Source organism: Pygoscelis adeliae, unplaced genomic scaffold, assembly GCF_000699105.1.
Source record: "Pygoscelis adeliae isolate BGI_AS28 unplaced genomic scaffold, ASM69910v1 Scaffold452, whole genome shotgun sequence".
Classification (NCBI taxonomy): Eukaryota; Metazoa; Chordata; class Aves; order Sphenisciformes; family Spheniscidae; genus Pygoscelis; species Pygoscelis adeliae.
In genome coordinates this window covers 184,123-207,255 of record NW_008824291.1, presented here as the reverse complement: position 1 = coordinate 207,255, position 23,133 = coordinate 184,123, and the positions used below count along the sequence as shown (strand labels likewise).

The 23,133-nt window shown below is 45.1% G+C and overlaps 1 protein-coding gene across 1 annotated transcript in view; it reads left to right on the top strand.

Annotated features, from left to right (window-relative positions):
• The window catches only part of SCRIB (scribbled planar cell polarity protein), a 96,661-nt gene that overhangs the window by 17,596 nt on the left and 55,932 nt on the right, over window positions 1–23,133 (top strand). The window contains exons 17-22 of the mRNA XM_009318786.1: window positions 11,070–11,159; window positions 11,714–11,791; window positions 13,888–14,202; window positions 14,692–14,772; window positions 20,855–21,112; window positions 21,362–21,472. Coding sequence (XP_009317061.1) covers window positions 11,070–11,159; window positions 11,714–11,791; window positions 13,888–14,202; window positions 14,692–14,772; window positions 20,855–21,112; window positions 21,362–21,472 — 933 coding nt within the window. The remainder of the gene's footprint in view (window positions 1–11,069; window positions 11,160–11,713; window positions 11,792–13,887; window positions 14,203–14,691; window positions 14,773–20,854; window positions 21,113–21,361; window positions 21,473–23,133) is intronic.

Below are 23,133 nucleotides of genomic sequence, written 5' to 3'. Positions count from 1 at the left end.
CCTACTTTTCCATACCTGAGGTGAGAATGGCTGCTGCAGATCAGGAGTGAGATGGAAGAAATGTAAAAAAAACAAAGTGGGCTGAGGTGGAAAGTTCAGTTCCTATTTGCTGTGCACTGAGGAGAAAGAAAAGGTGGAAGAAAATAAATGCATACTTCTGGGAGTGCTGGGTAACCCTGAAGAAGTAGAGGCCTCAGGAATCTGCTGAGTGCTGTGTATGACCCTTTGGGAGAGGGATGAGGATCTAACTCAGGACACTGTGCCACTGCGTGAGAAAGGTGGACTGGAGCTAATGATTCATGCATCTCATGCAGCCCCCCCTATAGAATCCCCTCAAGTCTTCACATGCAGCACTTTATGATGTCAGAAAGGGGCAGGTGGCACTAGAGGGTCCATAAAGCCCCTGGCACATGTATGGTGTTCTGTGCCGAAGTCCTGTGTCTTGCTGCCTTAGCTCATCCTCTGACTATGATTAACTTCCTGAATTTGTTTCCAAGTTTTTAGTAGGCTTGCCTGATCCTTTGGGTCAGTGGGCTCTCTGCAGGCAATGTTTCCAAGGAACTGTTGGAAGCAGAGTGCTACTGCCACTGGCAAGAGGCAGAAACTGTTGTCAGTACTAGCAGCTTGCATGAAGGTTTCTTCCCTTAGGACAGTACAATGGTACCAGACCCATGTATTACATGAGAGTGCTGGCCTGGTTGTCTCTCTGAACTTGGCTCTTTGCTACTCCCTCAGGCGTAAAATGGAGGCTTTTCTTTCTTGGTTTTGGAGTAAGACTTTCTGGGAGGGAGATGACAAATCCTTTCCACCTCAGGTGAAACACGAGCTGGCTCAGATGTGCTCCACTGTTAGTGTGTCCTGAAGATTTGTGCATCTTATCTCTAGATCACTGAAAAATGTATTAATATTTCTTGTGTTTCTCTTTTGCGTAGCTCTTCTGTTACTCAGAGGCAAAACTGAGTATAGCCAGGTGCTTCCTGATCCCTCATTTGGGAAATCTCTGCTCTTGGTCCTTCTTTCCAGCTCTTGGGCATCATGTTCCATTTGCCGAGTTTTCTTGCTCCTCAAGGTGCAGTGGCCCAGGAAACCTCAGTCTTGTATCAAGAAACAATGCCACTTCCTTAGCTCCTGCCAATGCTCCATCTGCATCTGATGGAAGTGCCTAGAACTTCTCTGTGGTGGTTGGAGAGGGTAGCTAGTTAGAGGCCCCAGGTTTGCTTTGGTGTCCCTGCAGTGCAGCCTCCTTTGTGCAGATCTGTTCCCTCACTGTAAAAAGCAACGTGGTAGTGCAGCTCCCAAGGACAAGCATACTAGAGATTCACCAGATGGGTGGTGGTAGCTGACCAGAGCAGACCAGCGTTGGGAAGCAGCTGATTGTCCTACAGCTCTGGGGGAGTGCTCAGCTCAGTGGATAGTTGCTGACCTCTCCAGTCAGTGATACTCTGCCATTTTAGTGGAATCATGCTGGGCACCTACCAGGACTGCAGCTCATGTGGAAGATTCAGTCTCCAGAAACATCAGTGAAAGCAAACTGGGACTCAGGCTGAGAGTGCTGTAAGTGAGAGCTGAACTCGGGCACTGTGCTGTTGGGACACCTCATTCATGCCAGCTTTCCTAGCACGCCGGCTGTGAAAAACATGTGCCTCTTGGTGAATAGGTGGAGGACAACAGGAGAAATATTCAGGGCCTTAAAGACTACTTAGCATCTGAGTAGAGAATTAGCTTGGAAAGTGACTGATCCCAGAAACAGCGTCTACCTGCTGTTTCCAGGGATGATTTCATGTCCTTGAGAAGAACCTGTTATAGCTATACCAATGGGCTGATGAAACTGAGCGAGACCATTGCAAAGTGGAGAGCCTGATGCCCCTTGAGCAGCACAGTTTAAGTTCATAATGCTGCTATCACATTCCTTGTATAATTTTATACAGCTCTTAGAGAGAAGAAACTACTGATTGTGTGTTCTTTAAGCCTAAACCATAATCCTGAGCCGAAGACTAACCTTGCCAGAGTAGAGCTGGAGACATCTGCCCAACTTCTGTCAGCACCCCAGCATCAGGGTGTAAGGAGCCTGGTGCTATGTATGCAGCTGGTACTTCCAGAGCTCCTTTAGCTGTTAGTGCCAATGGGACTCTACTGCCGTGAAAGAAATAATTTTGTTAAAGCACATGATATCTGATAGTGGATATCTGGATTCCACTGCTGACTCTGTTTCTAATGTTTTGTCTCAGTCTCCATCTGCACTGCAGAAATGGCTGTATCTGGGTTGTAGGGAGGCTTTTGGAGGAGAAAAGAAGCATATTGAGCTGCTATTTGAAGGCACGAGGTTGCGCCTGAAGTCTGTTTTCAGATATTTTTTTAAGAAATAGTCCAGAAAGAGCTGCTGTCCAGATTGAAGGTAATAGTGGAAGGAGGGTCCCAAATTCTGTTTAAGTGACTGATGCTTCTTTGTCTGCAATAATGGCTGATGTCATCCTTCTGTGTTTGCCCAGGCTTAACCCATCTTCTGCAGAGCACCTGAAAATATAGGAATCATGAAGGGCTCTGCACTTGGCAAAACTTGTGCTGACTGAGGAGCTTTGTAGGTTTTTGCTTCTCCCATGATGCTTTCTCCCAGCTGCACAAGGCTATCTAGAAAGGATGTGCAGCTAATTTCCCTCCCTAGGAAAAAGCTAGGCTGATAGATGTTCAAAGCACCTTGACTTCCTCGCTGGAGGATGGAAAAGATCCTGTCATCTGCTTCTGCTCATATGTCATATCCTGTTGCTCTGGAGTCAGAAGTGAGTCAAATTTTCTCCTTAAAGGAGTCTTGTCCTGTGGAAATTGCTCAGAAATACTACCGTTTGTGTTTGAATGCAGGCCTCACGCTTGGCACCACAATTACTGTTTGCCAGAGGCAGACTGTGACAGCACAGCTTGGTCCTGAAGCATCCAGTGTTAAGGAGGTTCAACTTTGCAAAGGTTGGCCCACTTAGTGCATAGCATTGGGGTGCCCTGCCATCATGAGCAGTCCTGTTCATCTCAGTGATGCTGCTGCAATTCTGCCTTTACACTTGGACCTCTGCACCTTGGTCTGTTTTTATTGTTTACTGGGTGAGACCGCATACTCAACAGGACGTTGTCAGGCTTAGAATTCTTATGTAGCAAATTTTATTTTCCCGCAATGTGACCTGTAAATTTTAAACCCTGAAAAGATTAATAAACCTCTCTTGTATAATGCAAGAAAGATCATGTCGCCTGTATTTGGTCATCTGGCTTGACTAGAATATACTTTCTGACAGAGCAGCGTCCTCTCAAAGTTATGAAAAGATACAACACTGCTTTCTCTCATTTAATTTTTTAAATGACTAAAGTTCCCATTGAGCAAGGAAAAATATGCCATATTTTCTGTTTGAATTTGTCTGGCTTTTAATTTATTGCCATAGGAATGTTTTTATGACCTTTTCCTGCTGGGTTGAAGGGCCCTTAGTATTCTTTCTTATGCTGCGAGCCTCCAACAGTTTGGAGGTAGGGATTGTAATCTTTTCTTGCAGATGTACAACTTCGCATTCAGGTCTGTTAAGGAACAGTTTGAATATGATTCACCTACAAAGAAGCAGCAATTACTTGTGTGATTGCTGCTTATTCATCATAATATATCACTCTGTGTCAACTGCAAATTGTAGCTGATCTGGAGCTTTCTTAAGGACCAAGTAGCAAACTGTGGAATGATTTCTCACACAAATGCAGAACTATCTGCAGAGTTTCCTTTTCCTAAGTGTGGCGCAATCGTCTGGTTTGCTTTCTCAAATAGAAAGAGCAGAAAGCAACAGAGGAGTGTTTTTAACAGAGAGAGAGAAGATACTGTGTTTAAACAAAACACTCCACTGTGAATCTGATTTTCACTTTTGAAATAGGAAAACACAGTGTATATAGCAGATATTGGTCTGGCTGCTTAGGACGAGGATTATACAAAAAATTTAGGCATTAAAATAACTCCTGTAGAAATTAATGGGGCTTAAGCATTTGCATGCCTTTAAAAACTGGTCCCTATCTGCAAGCTCAGTAGTATTTTCTGACTGTGTCAATAGAGGAGAAAGATAACTCCTAGAATAGTTTTGAGACTTTGTGGTGGAAGACAATCACCAGCTTGGATCTGGGAACTGAAACGAGGCAAGATTGGGATAGGTTGCCATTTCTGGAAGGTACGCTTTAGCTAAAAAAGCACTATGCTCAGTTCAGGAGCAACAAGCTAAATTTACGATGAAGATAACATAGATTACTTGGAATAAATCCTGAAGTCAAGTCTCCTACCACCACTAGCAACCAGATACTATACTCTATTTCGTAAGTCAGTCAAACTTCTTATTAAATATAGATTGTTTCCTCCTGTTACTTGACAAGTGTGCACACACTCAGGTTTCTCCTACTGGGAGAAACCAAAAACTTCTCCATATTTCTACTTCTTGAATGATTAGAAAATTTACTTTCAAGCTGAACTTGCATTTGTTAATTAATTGTTTTCATTATATTTTATCTTGAAAAATCTCTTTCCTGCTGTCTGACCCTTTGTCTGCTTGTCCTTGGTATATTTGTATGGACATCAGTCACAACTCCTAGCCTTCATTTGGCTAGATAAAAGAAACCAAATTCTTCTAATGTTCTCTCGTAAGATAGATTTCTATTCCCAGTCTTTCTCACTGCCTTTTCGTTCACCTGTTCTACTTGAATTCAGGTTTGTTGACTGTGGATAACATGACAGAGTTTATTAAGACTTTAGTTCACTAAATTCCATAGTTTTTCTTCCACTTCAAATGTGGTAGTTTCTGTTCGTGGATGGGAATTCTCTTTAGCTACCTGGCTTTTGTTCCTGCATTCAACGTCAAGGTCCTCAGTGAGTTTTGTCCTCCAGACTGTTGGTGTACTTAAAGATGTCTCTGTACTTAAAGATCCCACTTTAAAATGAGTGATGCCAGGTTTAGTGCAAGAATTTTCCATTTATCTCACTGTCACCTTGGACAAACACTCTCCTACTGTGCTGTCTGCCCTTAGCAGAACAAAGTTGAAACAGATTTTAGAAGAGAGTTGTAAATTCTCCAGTCCTTTCAGTCTTTTAATTGTATATTAAATGATGGGCTAAAATGGACCTTTAGAACAGTAAGAAATTATTGGGCTGAGAGGAGCTTCTAAGTGAAATTTTGTAGTCAGAATTTGATGGCCTGTACCAATGATTTTACCACACAAAAAGAATCAATAAGAATAGGAATAAAAATTCTTTACTGCTGAAGAGAGGAAGAAATATAATGTGTTTCAGTGTCACTCATTCCAGCCAAATCCACAGGACTTCCATGTCTAGGTTTTTGTCCTATTTCCATTTCTGGGAATAGTTCAAGGCTCGGTAGCTTTGTCCAATACTCATTTTGTTTCTCTTTATCTAAGAAGTTGAATGTTTTCATTTCCACAGGGACTCTGTCCTTTTGCATTCCATAGTTTAGCCAGCCCAGTTCCTTTCAGGATCCTGTCTTTTGCTGTTGGTGTTTCCATGTCTGTGGCAAACCTGGGTGCCCATCGTGATGAGGAGGAAGTACTAGCTTCTTAAATCCTTATTTCTGGAATTCATTAATGAAAGAACTAATCATAGAATCATAAAACAGCCCAGGTTGGAAGGGACCTCGAAAGGTCCAACCTTCTGTGGGAAAGGGAGCCTAGATGAGATTATCTAGCACCCTGACCAATCGCATCTTGAAAACCTCCAGTGATGGGGACTCTACCATGTCCCTGGGGAGTTTGTTCCAGTGAATGATTGTTCTCACTGTAAACATTTTTTCTTATATCAAGGTGAAATCATAGCTCTATATAGACACACATATATAGATATGAATATTCATATACATATATATCATGGTATAGGTTTAATATCTATATGATAGCTATGTATTCATATCAATATTCACATCAAGATTAATCATCTATATGAACCTAGTTTTTTTTATTTATGGTTCAAAAGTCATCATATTTAATATTTTAAAAAATGCATCCTTTCTTCATCCTCACTTAATGAAATGTTGTTCACTGTCTTGGAATCTCTTTGGGGAAGGGGATCTGCAGGAGTACACCAGAACATTTAGCATTGCAGGTTGCCTGTCCTGTCTGCTCTTAATGCTGCTGTCAGTCACTGGGGCTTGCAAACTTCTCTTATTTGGCACGCTCTCTGGTGAGTACTAAACTGGGTTTAGAGGTGTTTAGTAAGAAGGCAGTAAAGTGCTTGACTCCTCTGATCTGTACCCTACCATCTCTGTCTTGCAAGTATCCGTTCCCTTGATAACTAAAAAACCATCTGAATGGAGGAAAAAATAACATCAGAGCCAGAAAATCTTCAGCTCATACCCGGCAGGCTGCTCCTCTGCCAGGGCAGGATCTTTCCTTCATGTTCCTTTTTCCGTTGTTCGGTTTTAATTTAGTTCTCAACAGCTCACGCAGTAATCTCCCACCTTCCATTTGGTCACTGATATTTGGTCACTCATCCTCACGAGTTATTGCTTACTGAAGCCAGACAGATTTAGCTCTTCTAATCTTTCCTGGTGAGTCAGTGCTGCTGGCTCCTGAACTCCTATGTGTCTCTTACATTTATGTGCTATGTAAGTACCCTCTCTTTTGTTGAGGTGTTCCTGGACACACAGAGTTGAATGTGATGTCTGTGTAAAGACGTCTAATGGTGGGTGCGAGGGGGATTAAGAAGCACAGACCTTAGTGAGACATGGTGATCCTTTAACGGTATTTCCCCTGCTCCTTGCAATCTGTAGTTTAGGATTTCTGGACTGTTCATACCGTTGTACTAGACACAGTGGAGCTGCTGTCTATGAAATTGTCTGATCTCTCCAGCGCCTTTTCTACATTTTAGTTCCACAGGATTTAGTGGTAATAAATTATGTAATTTATTTGTGCTTTATATTAAAAAGCATTTTTTTAAGCCTGCTGCTGAAATTTCATTGGATATCCCTAATTCCTTTGTTGTTACAAACATGGAATAATCATTTCCTATAAAGTTATTAATGGCATGAAAAGATAAAAAGATGTCTATCCATCCCCCTCCCGTATTTGAAGGCTCCTAGCCTCCCCTCATATGGAACTATTAACGTTTTTACTCTCGGTGATTTGGAATACGATCGGGCCTGATGCAGTTCTCGGCAGAACCCTACTTCTTGGTTCTTCACTGATGAGTAGTACTTGACCTCTGCTAGTTCTTAGCTTGTATAATATACACCTGAAACCAGCATCATATGATGTCAGTAAGAATGTTTTGTGATAACAAGTTTCATATTTTACGAAAGTCTGCTTATTAAATCTTTACTATTACTTTATCAGCCAAGTTTGGAGTCTTGTCAAAGAATGAAATAGAGGTGTGTTTGTTGGGTTTGCTGATAGTTAACAGGCATCACCCTGTGTAATCTCTTAGTCTAACAGCACAATGTAAATGCTACTTCAGGGTATCAAGATTCCAGAATTTTATAAATGCTCTATAAGCATATCAGAGATCTCAGTCAGTTGTTAGGACTCTTGGGTACAAGTTATCCAGTCCTTTTGACTTTTAAAATGGTTATTCCTTATTGATGATATTAAGTGGATTCTTCAGCTGCTGTTGGAGTGAAGCGTGATTCATCAACTTCATGTGATGCATGTACATCATCATGCTTCTGTCCAAATACAAATCAGAAGTATTTATCGCATGTTTGCTTTTGCTGTGTCATTGTTGACAATCCAGTCTCATTTAACGTTTCAAGTGATGTAAATGCAGGGATTAGACACTTACATACCTCCAGATGTATAGCAAGTTATAAAAAGATGCCCGTGCTTGCAGAAACTCCCTGCCTTCTGGAAATAAAGCCCTTAAAGCCCCACTCCCTTGGATATATCTGGAGGAACAACTTGGTCTTTCAGCAGGTTCTGAAGTACAACAGCTCCATGCTTTGGCAGATGAATCCTGTGAATGTCTAGTTTGCTACCTCTGTGTCTGCTGTGCTCCTGCCAAGAGCAAGTTGCAAAAATCCTTAGCTGGCAGTTGCAAAGCACAGCGTTGAACACTGTTTCAAGTCTGTTGGGCAATACTCAGATATCCCTGACTGCTTCTGAGAAGTAAGCCTGTCCATGTGTGCAACATTTCTAGTTTCTCCAGAATAGTATACATTTACTCGCTGCAAGTTGGAAAATCTTGCAGGATCAAGTGAATCTGTTAAAAGATAGCTATATTAAAAATGTATGAAAAATAGGTTGAGATCGAATCAGTCCTTGTTTGAGTGTGTTCCCCGGAGACATACTGGCAGAAACACAGGTGGGACTGAGGGGGAGGAGATATAACTGCTTCCTTGGCTTTGGTGCTTTGGTGCCATCGATGATAAATAGGTTTTCCCCCCAGTCTCCAGTGGGAGTTCAGGGACATGACAACTCTAGGCTGAAGTGGCAGCTTTTTCAATTTTCCCACTTTTCTCCTTCCCCAGTAGCATTTTTCTGTGAAGGGCATGGATGCTTGTCTGTCTGGGAGGAACTAGGAAGAAACTCTGGATATGTTGCCCACTTAACAAAGGTTTGCCCTTTCTGCAAAGGAAGGAGCCAGAATCAGTTGAGCAGCACGTTTTTAGGTGGGGAGTATCACAGATCAGTTGTTACATCTGAGATGAGCTATTGCTGGGCTGGATCCCTGGTTCTAGGGGGAAAAAATGCAAGAAGAGAAAAGTACCCAGGAAGGTCACTGGTAAGAGTGATAGCAGGTGGTGGAAGCTGTGCTGTCCCTGCTGTTAGCGCAGCTGTTTGCTGTGTTTCCAGAGTATCAGTCTAGACATCATGGAAGTCAAGGCAGCTTTGAAGTAGCCTTAGGACAGGTGTGTGTTTGGGAAGAAATAACTTACTGGTTTAGTGCGAAAAGCAGTGTCTGGGCTGTAATGTGAAATATTGAATATAAAACTGAAAGGCCATTATAGGCTACTGGATCCAGTTTCTTCTTTCTCAGGTTCATATTCATTTCTATTATTCTTTTCATAGACTTCAAACAAACATTCACCAGTTCAGTTTCTTACCACACTGTTTTTATGGGAGAACTAATTTGCTTTAAGCGTTTGAAATCTTCTTTCCAGCCTAAATATACTTATGTCCAATTCAAGCCCATTTGCTGCTGTTCTAGCAGTGTCTTTAAGTTTAACTAGGTCTGGTTCCTTCTTGGTGTTTTGCTTTTATGTTGATAGACATAAGGTTCTTAACCTTCAGTCCAGTTGACTTTTCTGGCAAATTTCCCCATATTTTCAGTCTGGTTTCTATGAATTTGTGAAATCCATGGGTTTTGTTGTTTATCTTTCAGTTAGTTTACACAATCAACTTACTGTGCAACTGAAAGTGACTTTCTGTAACCAGTGACATTTGCATAGTCCTCGTTTATTGCCAAAAATAGCAATCCTGTCCTATTGATTCAGGCACTGAGCAAAACCATCAGCTATCTTACTTGGAAATACCTGGATCCTGTTATTAAAACACTCCCTAGTCCTTGTCTGGAGACCTAGTTTTCCATCGTCTTTGGGAGTTTTTGTGTTGAATATAGATATAAGTCTTTAGAGCATTACTAAAATCCAGTGAGACTGGAAGAAAAAAAGTGGTATTTTTCATTAGGTCCTAATAGACTTCTTCACGCAAGAAGCGTTAGTCTAATCTATAACTGGTTTTAAAGTGTGCTATCAATGACATGCAATGCTATCTCATGACAGCCACATTTCTCTGTCTTACCTGAATAATCCTTGTCGTTCAATACTTGAATTTACTCAATCTCTAGGTCTTGCACCAGAGACGATGTACTTGTGGTTTGTCTAGAATCAGGTATTTCCTTGTGAAGATCCCAGCAGCTTTCTGCTACACTGTTGTCTGGGCACCAAAGGAAATGACAAGGAACCTCATTTTAGTTCTGCATTTCCTGTGGTGTTTTTTCGGTTTTGTTTTTGTTTGAAACTTAACAGAATGTGAAGCCCCACAGGCTGTTGCTTCTGTCATTGTAGAAAGTGAAGAAGGATTTGAAGGGAGGGGTTAAGGAAAGCAAGTCTCCTGCTTCTTTTGCTGCCCACACTGTGGCCTGACCTAGGCCAGGTGGACCTGATGTTGAAGCTAGACACCTCTGCAGCAGCCGCTCTCCATTCTGGACTTTGTTTCCAGAGAAGTGACATCTGGAGGACAGCAAATTTGGTTCTCTCCAGGAGTCTATGTACATTTCTGTCACTTAACCTCACCAGCTCCTTGGCCCTGACAGATCCCTGAGAGAGTCCTATCCATTCCTTTCCCTGTATCCTACCACATGCTCCCTGTCTTCCTTCTCATGACTGGGGCAATGTGAACAGTTTATGCTGGTGTCCTGAATATAAGCAATTTCAGTTCAAGTTTGACCAAAAGTTTTGCTATTGGAAGTGGGCATAATTTGGTATGTAGAGGTGGGAGATAGGAAGGAGAAGAGACTTCTGGATTGCACAGCTACAATCCTGAGCCTGCCTGTGCAGAGGAGAGAAGAGGAAGGAGCCAGCTGGACAAAGCAGATGGCTTTTCTGGAATCACGCATTGATTTCCATCAATAGAGCAAAGCCAAGTATCTGTCCAGGGTATTCTGGAAGAGGTGCCATTCTTGTAATTGCACGCTATGTTGGGGTGACCCTTAGTCTCCCAGTAGTTGTATGGAATTACACCCCAAAGGGAGCCATGTGGTAGAGCTGGGCTGTGATGTGAACACTATCCCTGTTTCTTTATCCAGGCCCATCCCAGTGCTGCTCAGTTTACTTTGTGGTGGACATCTCATTCTGATGTGTTCATTACAGGCAAACTGACTCTTGATCTTGAGATATGGTTCAGGACTCAACTGCGAAAAAGGATTTGTTTGTTTAAATGTATTGTGACTTTGGTGCATTTGAGGCATGGATATCACAGCTTACACAAATATGTGAGCAGATGCATGCAGATGAAGTTTATGCTCTTGTGCTTATTCTTTAAGTAGTCATCCCTTGCTCTTCAAGATGTTTTGGGCATTCTCCTGGTCTGCACTGACCTGTAACCTGTGTCCATTCTGCTTCCAGTTGACACTGACTATCGTGCGGCAGACAGGGGGGCTGGGCATCAGCATCGCAGGGGGCAAGGGCTCCACCCCCTATAAGGGTGATGATGAGGTAAGACCCTGGTCTGTATAATTACTGAAGCACCTGCTTTCAGGGACTAGTTCTCTGTAGCTGGAGGTTGGATGTCCGTATGTATCAGCTTTGTGGCTGGGCTGGGCTTTCAGAGCAAGGTGGCAGGGCTGAGCAGGCTCTTGCCTCTGGAGCACAACTTGTACCTTCCTGCTACTGACCGCAGAGAGCAGCAATGAGAACAGCTGTTTCTTTCCCATCTGTGTCCTGATGTATAGGACTCACAAGGCAAGGAGTGTGGGTTTGTCTTCCATACATGTGGTGGCATCAGCTGCATCACGTTCTTGTCCCACTGGAAAAGGATTAAAGTGTCATTCCTTTTGTCACCTGTGGGGTAGCCCTGCAGTGGAATTTCTTTCCCCTTTCTACCAACTCCTGAATGGGGTGATGTAGCTGTCCTGTCCCCACATCCAGGGTACGGGATTGGCGAGGGATTTCCCCTTTCCCTTAAGTTGAACGGGGTGGAGTGGTCTCTCTACACTTTAGAGGGTTGAGGAATGGGCACCACCTCTTCTAACAAGTAGTTTTGTTTCCAGGGCATCTTTATTTCCCGTGTGTCAGAAGAGGGTCCTGCAGCTCGTGCAGGGGTTCGTGTTGGGGACAAGCTTCTGGAGGTAAGAACCTAGCTACTGTGAAGAAGTAAATGCTTCTAATGACTTGAAAGTGGAGGGAGAAGTATGGTTTGGTATTTGTTTGCATCGCGCTAGTTTGTAGGCCAAATTAAGCATCAGGAGCTGTGCAAGAGCAAAACAAAATTCCCCTGGCTCAAAGAGTTAGCTGTTTAATTAACATTACTGTTAATCTTTTGCTGCTTTATAAGGACAGAAATTGCTCCTGCGTTCATTCTCCCCCGACTCTGAACTGTTGTGTAACTCAGGTGGGAAGAAACACTCAGCAGTGTGTGCCCACGTCCCCAACAGGCTGACCAGCTGGCCTCTACACATCTGCTTTCCTGTATGGGGCAAAAGTGGACCTTGTAAGATAACTTCTTAACCAGGGAGCCAGCCATATACTGTACTTGCCTGTCTTCAAATTATTTAAAAACATGATTAATCATACAGGATTGAGATGCACTTGAGGAAGGATTGATTGCATTATAGAGGGAATAGTTGTCACTACAGTGCTGGACAGAGATCAGAGGAATAAGTGGCCTGTGTTTGTGCGATCTGGTGTGGTGTCTCTAGGTATCTCATGTACTCCTACTCACTGCAGCCTGCATATTAGCAGTGGAGACCTGGCCATTTGCCTGAGTAGATGTTCCAGTCTTTCTCACCACTTACCTGGCTTTGACCATGGTAGAAGTCAAATAAAGTGCTATGTGGTTCTGTAAGTAGAAGTTTTTGTATTGCTTCATGAGAAAAATTTGATTCTGGAGTTTCAGAAGTTACCTTGTTCACTTCTGTATTTATCATAGTCTTGATAATTCCATGAAGTTAAGTCCAAAAAGGAACACGCACTTGATCTAGCCTGGTCTTTTGTATGTTTTAGGGCCTTAAGTGTCACCGAGCATCCTTGTGCTGCATGCATCATACGGCATTTTGCTGCAGAATTTCTTCCAAAAGGGAGTCAGATCTTGAAGATTTTGAGAGATGAATGATTATTCCCTTTCCCAACAGTTAAATTCATGGCACCCTACTATTTCATATAAAGTAGATCCCTCTTCAGTTACAGCTTTGGGAAAAGACTATTTTTTTTCACTTCTGATTCACTTCCTTGATGCCCATTCATCTATGCCTTCTGTAAAAGCGGATGTACCCTTACAACATAACTCAGAGATCTGTCGTATTCCTTCTAAAAGACTGTGTTATGTCCACAAGTAAGATGTGGGTGAGGCACATCAGACTTGGGTTCTGTTCTCATTGGCTATGAATTGTAAGGAATACCTCTTTACCCCTGGAGTAGGGATACAGAGCGTTGCTCAGTAATGAAGGCCATGATGGGAAGAAACCCTAAATGCCATGAAGTGGAGGAAATGGATTTGAACACCTAGTTTGCAGGCTGAGCGCCAGACAATCTTTCCTGTAAGTGTGTGTTAATATGAAATGAGGTAGCTGCTCTGAAAAGAAGACTCTTCAGCTTCATGGGCCCCCACTTTGCATTTCCTCAGTCTTCTCATGTGGTAGAACTTTTTTTCTGAAATCAAGGAAGTAAGGGTGGAAGGAATCAGGTTCCTTCCCTGAGAGCTGCAGAACCCGGTGTCCTTCCTGCAAGTACTTTACTAGTTCTGCATGGGGGGGAACAAAACGGGTGTTTCAGGGTATGAGGAGGTAGATGTCCTTCCTGAAGGTGAACAAGAAGTTGTGTTGACCTGAGTTGTACTGGGATTTGTTAGGGGAGATAGTTCTGGGTGAGTGGTCATCTGTCTGGGAATTTGTTGCTTGCAGGGGTGATACAGGTGATAGGGAAGTTGGAGCTCCCTGTGGGGGGAGAATTCCTCTGAAAGGGCCTGTGCTTGGCAGGGGCTGCCCTGGTCTGGGACAGGCAGCACACGTTGTGGGAGCCTCCTGTGCTGTGCGAGTGCAGGGAAGCTCCCTTGCAGGCAGCAGGTGAGGTCTGGGTACCCCTGTGGAAACAAGGTGTCAACCCAGCTCTGCAGGGGATGAGCTTTGCTTCCGTTGGGCAGCAGTTGCTAAGGCTGGAGCTGTCTGTGCAGCTGTTGGAAGAACTCGCCACGGAGGTAAGGGTTGTGCCTGGCTCTGTCTGTCCCCAGGTGAATGGCGTGTCCCTGCACTGCGCTGAGCATCACGTGGCGGTGGAAGCTCTGCGTGGATCAGGAAGCTCCGTCTCCATGACAGTTCTGCGGGAGCGGATGGTGGAGCCAGAGAATGCCATCACTGTCACACCGCTGCGCCCTGAGGATGACTACAGCCCTCGTGAGAGGCGAGGTGGTCTACGCTTCCCAGAGCGACCTGAGGGGGCACCTCCCACAGAGAGATATTCCACCTGCCTTATGCGCAATGAGAAGGGCCTGGGCTTCAGCATTGCTGGTGGCAAAGGCTCCACACCCTACCGGGCTGGTGACACGGTCAGTAATGATTCCCTGGGAAGGAAGGTGCTTGATCCCCGAGTCTCGGCATGACTTGTGGGAGCAGCGCAAGGTCTTCCTCACTCATGGGCATGCAGCAGTGCAGCATCACCCTGGGCTGGTGGACCAGGTGGGCTCTGAGAGCCAGAATCTACTCTTAAGTTGGGGAAGGAGAGAAGTTCAGAAGGAGGTGGGGCTGGGGCTCACAATCCCTGCCAGTGACATTTAATCTTGCTGCTGTCCTCTTGACATATGTTCTGGGCTCTCGGCCACATGAAGGCTTTGCTGCAGCTGGAGGTTTTGCAGGTGGCTCTAAAAGCAGAAGAGGGTTTGTGTGGAGTGAGGTACAAATGGGAAGTGCCAGGGCAGGGGAGGGGTCTGCAAAGGAGAAAGGGCTGAGACCTGCCTGGTGTCCAGGAACAATTCTGGAAAGCCAAGCCCTGGTGAGGGGAAGCACAGGCTGCTCTGACCTTTCTGACTGTATTTCAGGGGATCTTTATCTCACGGATTGCAGAGGGTGGTGCAGCCCATCGGGACGGGATCCTGCACGTAGGAGATCGGGTCATCTCGGTAAGTATGGGTGTGCAGGGAAGGGGTCTGACTCAGCTCTCTGCCCTTCCTCATACAGGGGCTGTTTTTCTGTCATTGAAGCTGGATTTTGGGGGTCCTTTTTTCAGCTCCTGAGCCTTCTGGGAGAGCATTTAGTCTTGGTGGTTCTACCCCTGCCTGTGGCTGGTGGTGGGTGCAGTTAATGCCTCCCCTTTCCCCAAGCGCTGCATGTGAGCACTTCCCCACAGGAATGGCGTGTGGCGGTCTGGGCTGTACTGGAGAGAGATGATACGACAGCACTGCCCTAGCCTGGTATCCCTCCAGGGCCTTGTAGGACAGCCTTGGAGGGCTCTGCCGCAGCACAGTGTGTGGGGAGGGAAGCCCTTTAGGGCACAGCTGACCGGCTCCCTGTGGAGAGCAGGGTGGCAGGAGTCAGCATAGGCTGAAGTGGAGGGAGGCTGCCTGAGGGTGGTGTGGAGCTGGGCAGGGCATACCACAGTGCTTCCCCCTGCTTTAATTTGAAACTCCAGCCCCAGTTTCCCTTCCTGTTTGTGCCAGTAGTATGGATCTCACTGCTGCCTCTAACCTCAAGTCTCTGCCTAATGTGTCACTTGCTCCCCCTCCTGCGGGGAGAGTCTGCTGAGTCTCCTGACCCTCTTCCCAAGCTCGCATGCTGCCTCCGAGTGAAAGCTCCTGCATCCTGGTGCTGGTGGTGGGTTTCTGATCCAGCTGTTGTGGTAAGAGCACGTGTTACCACATAGCTGGCGTGAGTAAACACTGATACAGCCTTGTCAGTGCTGGCTTCTGTCTGCTCTATCCCTAGGCTGGGGGCTGTGTTGTATTTGCTCTGGCACAAAATTTTAGTGGAGCTCTGGCCTAGGTCTGACATTTGTATCTTGGCAGGAGACTTGAACTGGTACAGCATCTCTCCCTCCTTGCTAGTGCTCCCCCCTCCTCCCAAAATCAAGCCCTGACCCTGATTGTTGCCAGATAGCCTAAATTATTTTGGTTTTGCTCATCTTTTGATGCTCCACTGGTACAGAGGCATGACTGAGAGGCGTAATTGCAGGCACACAGCCTATCATGTGGTGTTGATTTCCTCTACCTGTGGCAAGAAGGAAACACAAGATCTCAGAATAGAGTCAAAACTTGAATCTGTCTCCACCCCATATTAGCAGCTCTATTTATATCTCTGGGCAGCTTCATAGGAAAAGCAGATCTAATTCCCTAGTTATAGCTTGCAGTGTCTTCAGACTGCAATAAGCTCAGGGCTTACAGAACTCAGGGCTTTTGTTAGATTTTAATGTGGATGAAGGCCTTGCTGTCATTAGTCCTCTGACACACCCCACTGCAATGATGAGTGCGGTGTTATTGCATAGGTAGGAAATAGGTCCATGCTTGAGAGCATGGTCCTCTGCTTTCAAGGACGTTACCTGTGCTGAAGTGTGTGTAGTCATAAAAGGTTTGGTGCTGAGCATCAGCTGCAGCTCAAGTCTTGTGCTCAGTTATGATGAAAGCGGGAACAGATTATTATCTTCTAGGAGACCACTTACCTAGTCTGGACTATTCACATAACTTCTGTGCCTTCCAGCAAGTCTCTGACTGTTGCTTCTCCAGCAGCCATGCCTCCAGGCAGCAGTTGCCATTCTGCCTTTCCTGCTTGTGGGGTTCACTGCTAAGTATGATATCCACGTAGTGGTAGTGTTACATCCTGAGGCCTCTCATATCTTCTTGGTGATATTTGTCCTTGAGAATATCTGCTTGCTGTAAGAGATGCATGAGCAGCTGTGTGAGTTTCGCTCGGTCTCTGGCGAAATCTGGTGCTAGGTTAGAGCTGTGGGGCTGCCCTGGCTCAGTGATACTGGATGTTGAGAGAGTGTCTGTTCACTTCAAAGCAGTGCCCACATAGCATTGTGTAAATTTCTTGTTTACCACAACTCTTTTGAAGCAGTGGTTGCCCATTTTTATTGGAAGGCTTTTTAGGATGTGATGATTCCTGGGATGTGCAGTGCAGGTTGCATGTATTCCCCTGTATCTGCACGGGGAAAGCAGGAGGGCCCTCGTTAGGATACAGGTGGTTTCACAGGTCCAGCAGGCAGAGGCCCATTTCCAAAGCCATAGTCTCCTAGTCATGCCTCAGTTCTCACTTTGCCGAAGAATTTTTGTTTTCTTAGGAACATAAATACAGCACAGCTTCATACTCTTCACCTGTGCTCTAAATCATCCTGGACTTCTCTCTGCAGGGGAAGGACTGGGATAGCTCCTTTTACTTTCTTAAGGGAGCTTTGAGTACATGGATTGAAGAACCCAGCCTAGATCTCTCTTCAAAGTTAACGCCCCACAAAACTCACCAGTTATTGATTACTAACTGTCCAGCTTTCCCCATATTCTAGTATGTCTTGACAGTCATCACAGGTATCTTGAGAGTCATTTTGGTAGTGGAAGACATGGGGCAGGGACCTGCAAGGGGGGAATGTTGGAGAGTTTGAATCATGGGATGGGAATCTAGCAGGGAGGGTGCAGGATTAGAATCATAGAATCATAGAATCATTAAGGTTGGAAGAGACCTCCAAGATCATCGAGTCCAACTGTCACAGATTGGGAGCAGTGGCTAAGGTCAGCTAGTTTTTTGGGATAGGACTGGGAGTAGACTGAAGAAAACTGATTCTGGGGGAGATTTAGGACAGTAGTAGCACCAGGTGACACATGGGGGTCCTAATGAGAGCAGTCTGATCGCCAAGAAATTTGCCAGAATAATATAACTCCCTGGCACACAGAAAAACGTGTGGAGCTGGGAAAGGACAGATGACACTCTTTTCCTTCCTCTGGGCACTTAGATAGCTGAACTGCACTGGTTGGCCTTGTTCTCTTGCTAAGCAGAGACAGCAATAAAGGCCACTGAAAACTACCTGTCCAAAAGCTGGGAAGGCATCATGATTGCCAGGTAATGGAGACGTTAATGAGTAAAATGCTATCAAGGGCTGTTATATATGATATACCTCTGGCTCAGGGTGTTCCTGTGTTCCTGTTCAGTAGTCTGGGGGAGTACCACTGTGTACTTTTGATCTGACCAAGTCTGACCATTCTCATCTTCTTGTCAGTAGCAGAAAAATAACAGAGGGGAATGTGTGAAGTCCAGAGTGCATGCTGCTACAGCAGGTCTGTCTGTGGAGTATGTTGGGCCTTGATCTGGTGATAAGAACCTAAGGGCCAAGTCTCTTCTGCATGTCATCTTTGTTAAAAATTGGTATATCTGGCAGACGGGAGGACTCAAGGGGATCCTCCCTTCCCAGTCCACTGGACACAAGGCTGCCGCTTTACCCCATTCCCAGGTCCAGCCATCAGGAAGGCTAAGTGCAGATTCCAAAGATGAAATACACTGCAAGCATGGCTGGCCACAGATTTACACAGACAAAAAGGGGGGCAGTATCTTTACAGGTGCACGCATAAACACAAACAGTCCTCATAGGACATGAACATCACAGACAACTTAACCCTGTTCCTACCCTCTGGCTAATCAGGTTTAAGGTTTGCTCGTGGAACATGCATATATACTCCCTCACTCAGCTCACATAAATATTTATGTTTGCAGGTCTCTTCAGTCTCTGGCCCAAGCGCCAAGTTCTTCAAGGCTCTTTGGTCAGACCCTGAGCCTTTTATCCAGTTTCTGGGCCAGCTGTTCGGTCTTTCCACATTTTGGATTCCTACTTGCTGGCTAGTCCAACTTGAATTTTACTAGTAGATCTTACGCGCAGACCCAGAGTAGAGAGCAAACTCGCACAGTAAATGCAAACAGAGTTTGATAAAAAGATAGAGCAGACTATGGCGATCAGGGACAGGGCTTGGCCAGGCAAGCATACTGACCAGCAGCCTGCTTGCATGTGATCAGCCTCTTTTATTCTCCACCCTCTCCATTTTCCCATGCTTGTTCCTCCCCTCTCCTCCTTGGCCACTCCCCTTTCCCACCTGTGATCCTTCTGCTAAACATCCCAAATAAGTTTTGCACATTCCCACAGTCCCCCTTAAAACTTCCTATAGCAAGTTTACTCTTTCCTGTGAGAGTTGTTCTGATAACCCATGATAATCTTGATTTCCTCTGCATATTGATTACCAAGCTTTTGGTCGCACTTTTTCAATGTTACCATTTGAGTGATTCCTTTAATGATCCATCCATGAGTGTCTGCATGTCTGCAGTCTCTGTTATCTGCATTTCATTAAGGTTTGTGCACCTGTGTGTTTAATTCATTATCTTTCCTGCTTATTGCCTTTGTCTCTTATGCTCAGCAGCCATTACCCAGGTACCTTTACATTCTTCCTCTTCCTGAATGCATGTGCAGGCTGGCATGCCTTCACATCCTTCTGTTTGTCCTCTATGGTTGGTGCCAAAGGTATCCCTTTGCAGATGATCCTCTGAGTAGAGGAGATGCTGTGGGGCTGAGCGTTGCCTGTTTTTGTCCAACACAGCACAGGGCTGTCTTGCCTATCTTCTTCCATGTCGTAAGGGGAGTAGCACGCTTGACTGTGGATGGGATGGGGCAGGTCGGGTGAGGGTGGTGGTGGTGGTGTTTATGGAGGTTCTGGACAAAGCCTTTCAGACTGTGTGCAGTCAGCTTTGTCCAGAAACTGCTTTCTTGGAAGGAGCTGGGGAGTAACTATAATATTTCTAGGAATCAGACAATGAGGTATCGGGCTACAACATCCAGTTGCTGTGGCTGTTACAAAGTCACGTTGTTATTATTTCGTAAGCTGATCAGACTCCATCTTAACAGCTGTTATTTTCGTGTCCTCATTGTTCATTCTGGAAAGCTTTTCCAGAACCTAAGGACTAGAAACCTTTTAATTCAACTTTTTCATGATGAGTTGCATCCTTTTGGCAGTGTTCTTCTAGCTTAGCTCTCCTCTCAGTATTCTGTCCGTCATACATTTATGGAGAACAGTTGCATCCTTTCTGGTCCTTTGAGTTTCTAGGCAAGCTGTTTTAAATCTTAATTTTGTAGGTAAGGCTCTCTGTTCCCCTGCCTTTCGTAGCAATTTTTCTCTGCACATCCTGTTAACTTATGTTAGATAATTTTTTTCTGTGTGAAGGATGAGAATAGTATATAGTTTTTCAGATGAATTCTCTTCAATGCTTTGTATGAATTACATTGCTGCTTCCTTGTACGTACTGGAAGTACCTCTTTGTCTGAAGCATTATATCTTTCACGGATATCACAAGACGACTGTAGTTGTATTCTTGAAATTATTTGGCATAGCATATTGCATAATATTTTCTTGTCCAAAAGAATTCTAGTTTTCCTTTTGTGTCAGCCAGTCAGTCACTGTGGACTAGCAGAGTCTCTTTCTCAGTGCTTCCAAGTCTTTTTATACCTGGGGTATACTTTTTGTGGCTTAAAACTGACATCTTCCCCAGACTGCCATGACCTTGCCCAGCACGGGCGGACAGCAGCCCAGTGGCCAGTGACAAGTCCTGTCACACATCAGATCGTGCTCTTCAGTGACTGTGTCTGGGCTTTGAGAGTGATTGATAAAGGCAAATGGCCTAGTGCAAAGGCAGCTGATACTGTGGCACACTAGTGTGCTGTGGCATCACTTCTGGGAATCACTGTTTTGTCTTCTTCCCATATCGAGATCTTTGGGTCCATTCCTTTAAAGCAACCTCTTGGGCTTCTTTTGTCGTGACCCAGTAGGAAAGCTGGAATGTAAAGCCAAGAAGGAGTAATGGGTAGTCTCCTGGTTATGAGTGAGCCACGGCATAGTCCAGGCAATAGCTAGGTTTGTAGTGCTCCAGGAGGTGGAGCATCATACTTGGTCTTCATGGTCCCCTGGAGCATCAGTGATGCTGGAGTGTGTACAGGGAAGATAGGAAGGGGGCTGGTAAGCTGTCTAGAAAGAGGATTGTGGTCAGGTGGGAATGAGCAGGTGTCTGTGTCCCTTTGCCAGATAGGAAGGAGTGGGGTAAGTTACAAAGTGCTTTGGGGAACAGGCTTTTGAGAAGGGGCAATGTTCCAGCAGAATGGGGTCCCTTAGGGTGCTTGGCTAAGTGCTTAAAATGACAGGGTGTACTCAGGTGATGGTCTGACACTGAGTTTGCGGGTTGTTCTAGATCAATGGGGTAGACATGACAGAAGCCAGGCATGATCAGGCAGTAGCGCTGCTTACTGCATCCTCCCCCACCATCGTGCTGCTGGTAGAGAGAGAGGGTGCAGAGCAGCTCAGCGAGGGAGACTCACCAGGCGTGCCACGAGTGCGCATGCACTCCCCACCACCGCCTCCCAGCCATGGGGAGAGCCCACCGGAGGAGGCGCCTTCGCTGCAAAGGAACCATCTGTCTAAAGGCCTGGAGGATCAATATCCCATTGAGGTGAGTCTGTCTGTTGGAATATGGGATAGTGTAATCTTGGGTACTTTTCATTTGAAAAATTGGTAGTCTGATGAGGGCTGGCCCACTCTGTTATTAGGGCGTTGAGAAGTAATGGGGAACCCCCTTGTCCTGTGGGTGCTTACCTTGTGCTCACTCATGCAAAATATCCCTGACTCCATGTTTTTCAGTGTCTGTGGTCCTTATGTGGTATCCCTTATTCCCTTTGACTCTGCTTCTTGTTCCCTCAAGGAAATTCACCTTGTAAAAGCAGGTGGTCCCCTGGGACTCAGCATTGTAGGAGGCAGTGACCATTCAAGCCATCCATTTGGGATTCATGAACCAGGTGTCTTCATTTCAAAGGTAGAGTCCTGTGTGAGCAGCCTAGCAGTGGACATTCCTGAGCTGTTTAATTATTGGGGTTAAGATGAAGGATTTTGATGCAAGAGTCTGAGAAGTACAGTATAGATTTAAAAAAAAAATGGGATGGGGGAGGGATGTGTGCATATGTAAAGAGTTAGCTTATGCTAGACATACTGCTGCTGTTGTAGAAATCTAGATGGCATGTAAAAGCCTGCAAACCTGTATAATTCATGCTGAACTGTTTGGGGAGACTTAGCTTTTGAAATTGCTGGGCTTATGTTAGCTTTTAATGAATCCTGGAAAGATGCAGGCATTTCAGAAAACCAGTCATTACTCAGAAAGTGTTAGTGGGATAAATGTGTAACTGCAAGGAAAAATAGAAGTGCTCTTTCGCATTCAGGCCAGTGTCCTTCAACCCGACATTCTCTTTCTAGCGGTGGCATTAGCTGATGCTATTTAGAGACAGCACACAAGCCAGCCACTTGCTGCAGCTCATTCCCTTTCCTGTCCTGCACATCCACACTCGTTGGATTAGGGATGTTAATGAGGACATCCCTGCCCAGCCCTTTCTGCATCCATATGTCTCTTGTCCCTTGGACATGCTGAATCTGTCTCCTCTAACACCCATGGCTGCAAGTCCCAGAACATCATTACCTGTCACCTGAAAAAGCACTCAGATCTGCTCTAAACCAATGTCCCACTGGTTACATTGAGTGCTCCTCCATTCTTATATTGCCAGTTTGGTAAACAGAAGTCCTGTATTCAGCTTATTCAGCACCTTCAGTGTTGTAAACTTCATTCATTCTTCTTCCTCAACTTTCTCTCCAAACCCGACTTGTGGTCTTCATTTCTCCTTGCAAGGTGCTGCTCCATCCCCTCATTATTTTAGTTGCCTTTCTATGGACCTTCTCTAACCCCACTATGTCCTTGTCAAGATGTGGCATCACAGGATCATTCAAGTTGGAAGGGACCTGCAGAGGTGATTTGATCTCACTGAAAGCATAGGGTCAGCCTAGACCAGCTTGCTGAGGGCCTTGTCTAGTCAAGTTCTGAGTATCGCCAAAGATGGAGATCTCACAGCCTCTCTGGGCTCCTCTTCCAATGTTTAACTGCTACTATGGTGAACCTTTTCTTCCTAATATCTAGTCAGAATTTTCCTTGTTCCAACTTGGATCCCTTGCCTCTCTTCCTATACCCCTGTGTATCTTTGAGAAGAGCCTGGCCTCTGTTTTCTCCGTACCATTCTGTTAGGTAGTTGAAGACAGCAGCAACATCCCCTTCAGCTTTATGTACTCAAGAATGAAAAACCCCAGGTCTCTCTGCCTCTCTTTGTAGAATGTATTCTCTACACCCCTGTTCATCTTCTTGGCCCTCTACTGCACTCATTCCAGTTTATCAGTGTCTGTCTCGTACTCCAGATGCAATGTCACAAGCACTGATTAGTGGGGAATGATCACTTCCCTCAACTCGCTGGTTAACACCCTCCACTGTTGCAAGGGCACACTGCTGATTTAGCTGCCTTTCACAGTATACTGGATCCAAGCCTCTGGCTAGAATAGAATCATTAAGGTTGGAAAAGACCTCTAAGATCATCGAGTCCAACCGTCGACCCAACACCAGCATGCCCACTAAACCATGTCCCTAATTGCTGCATCTACATG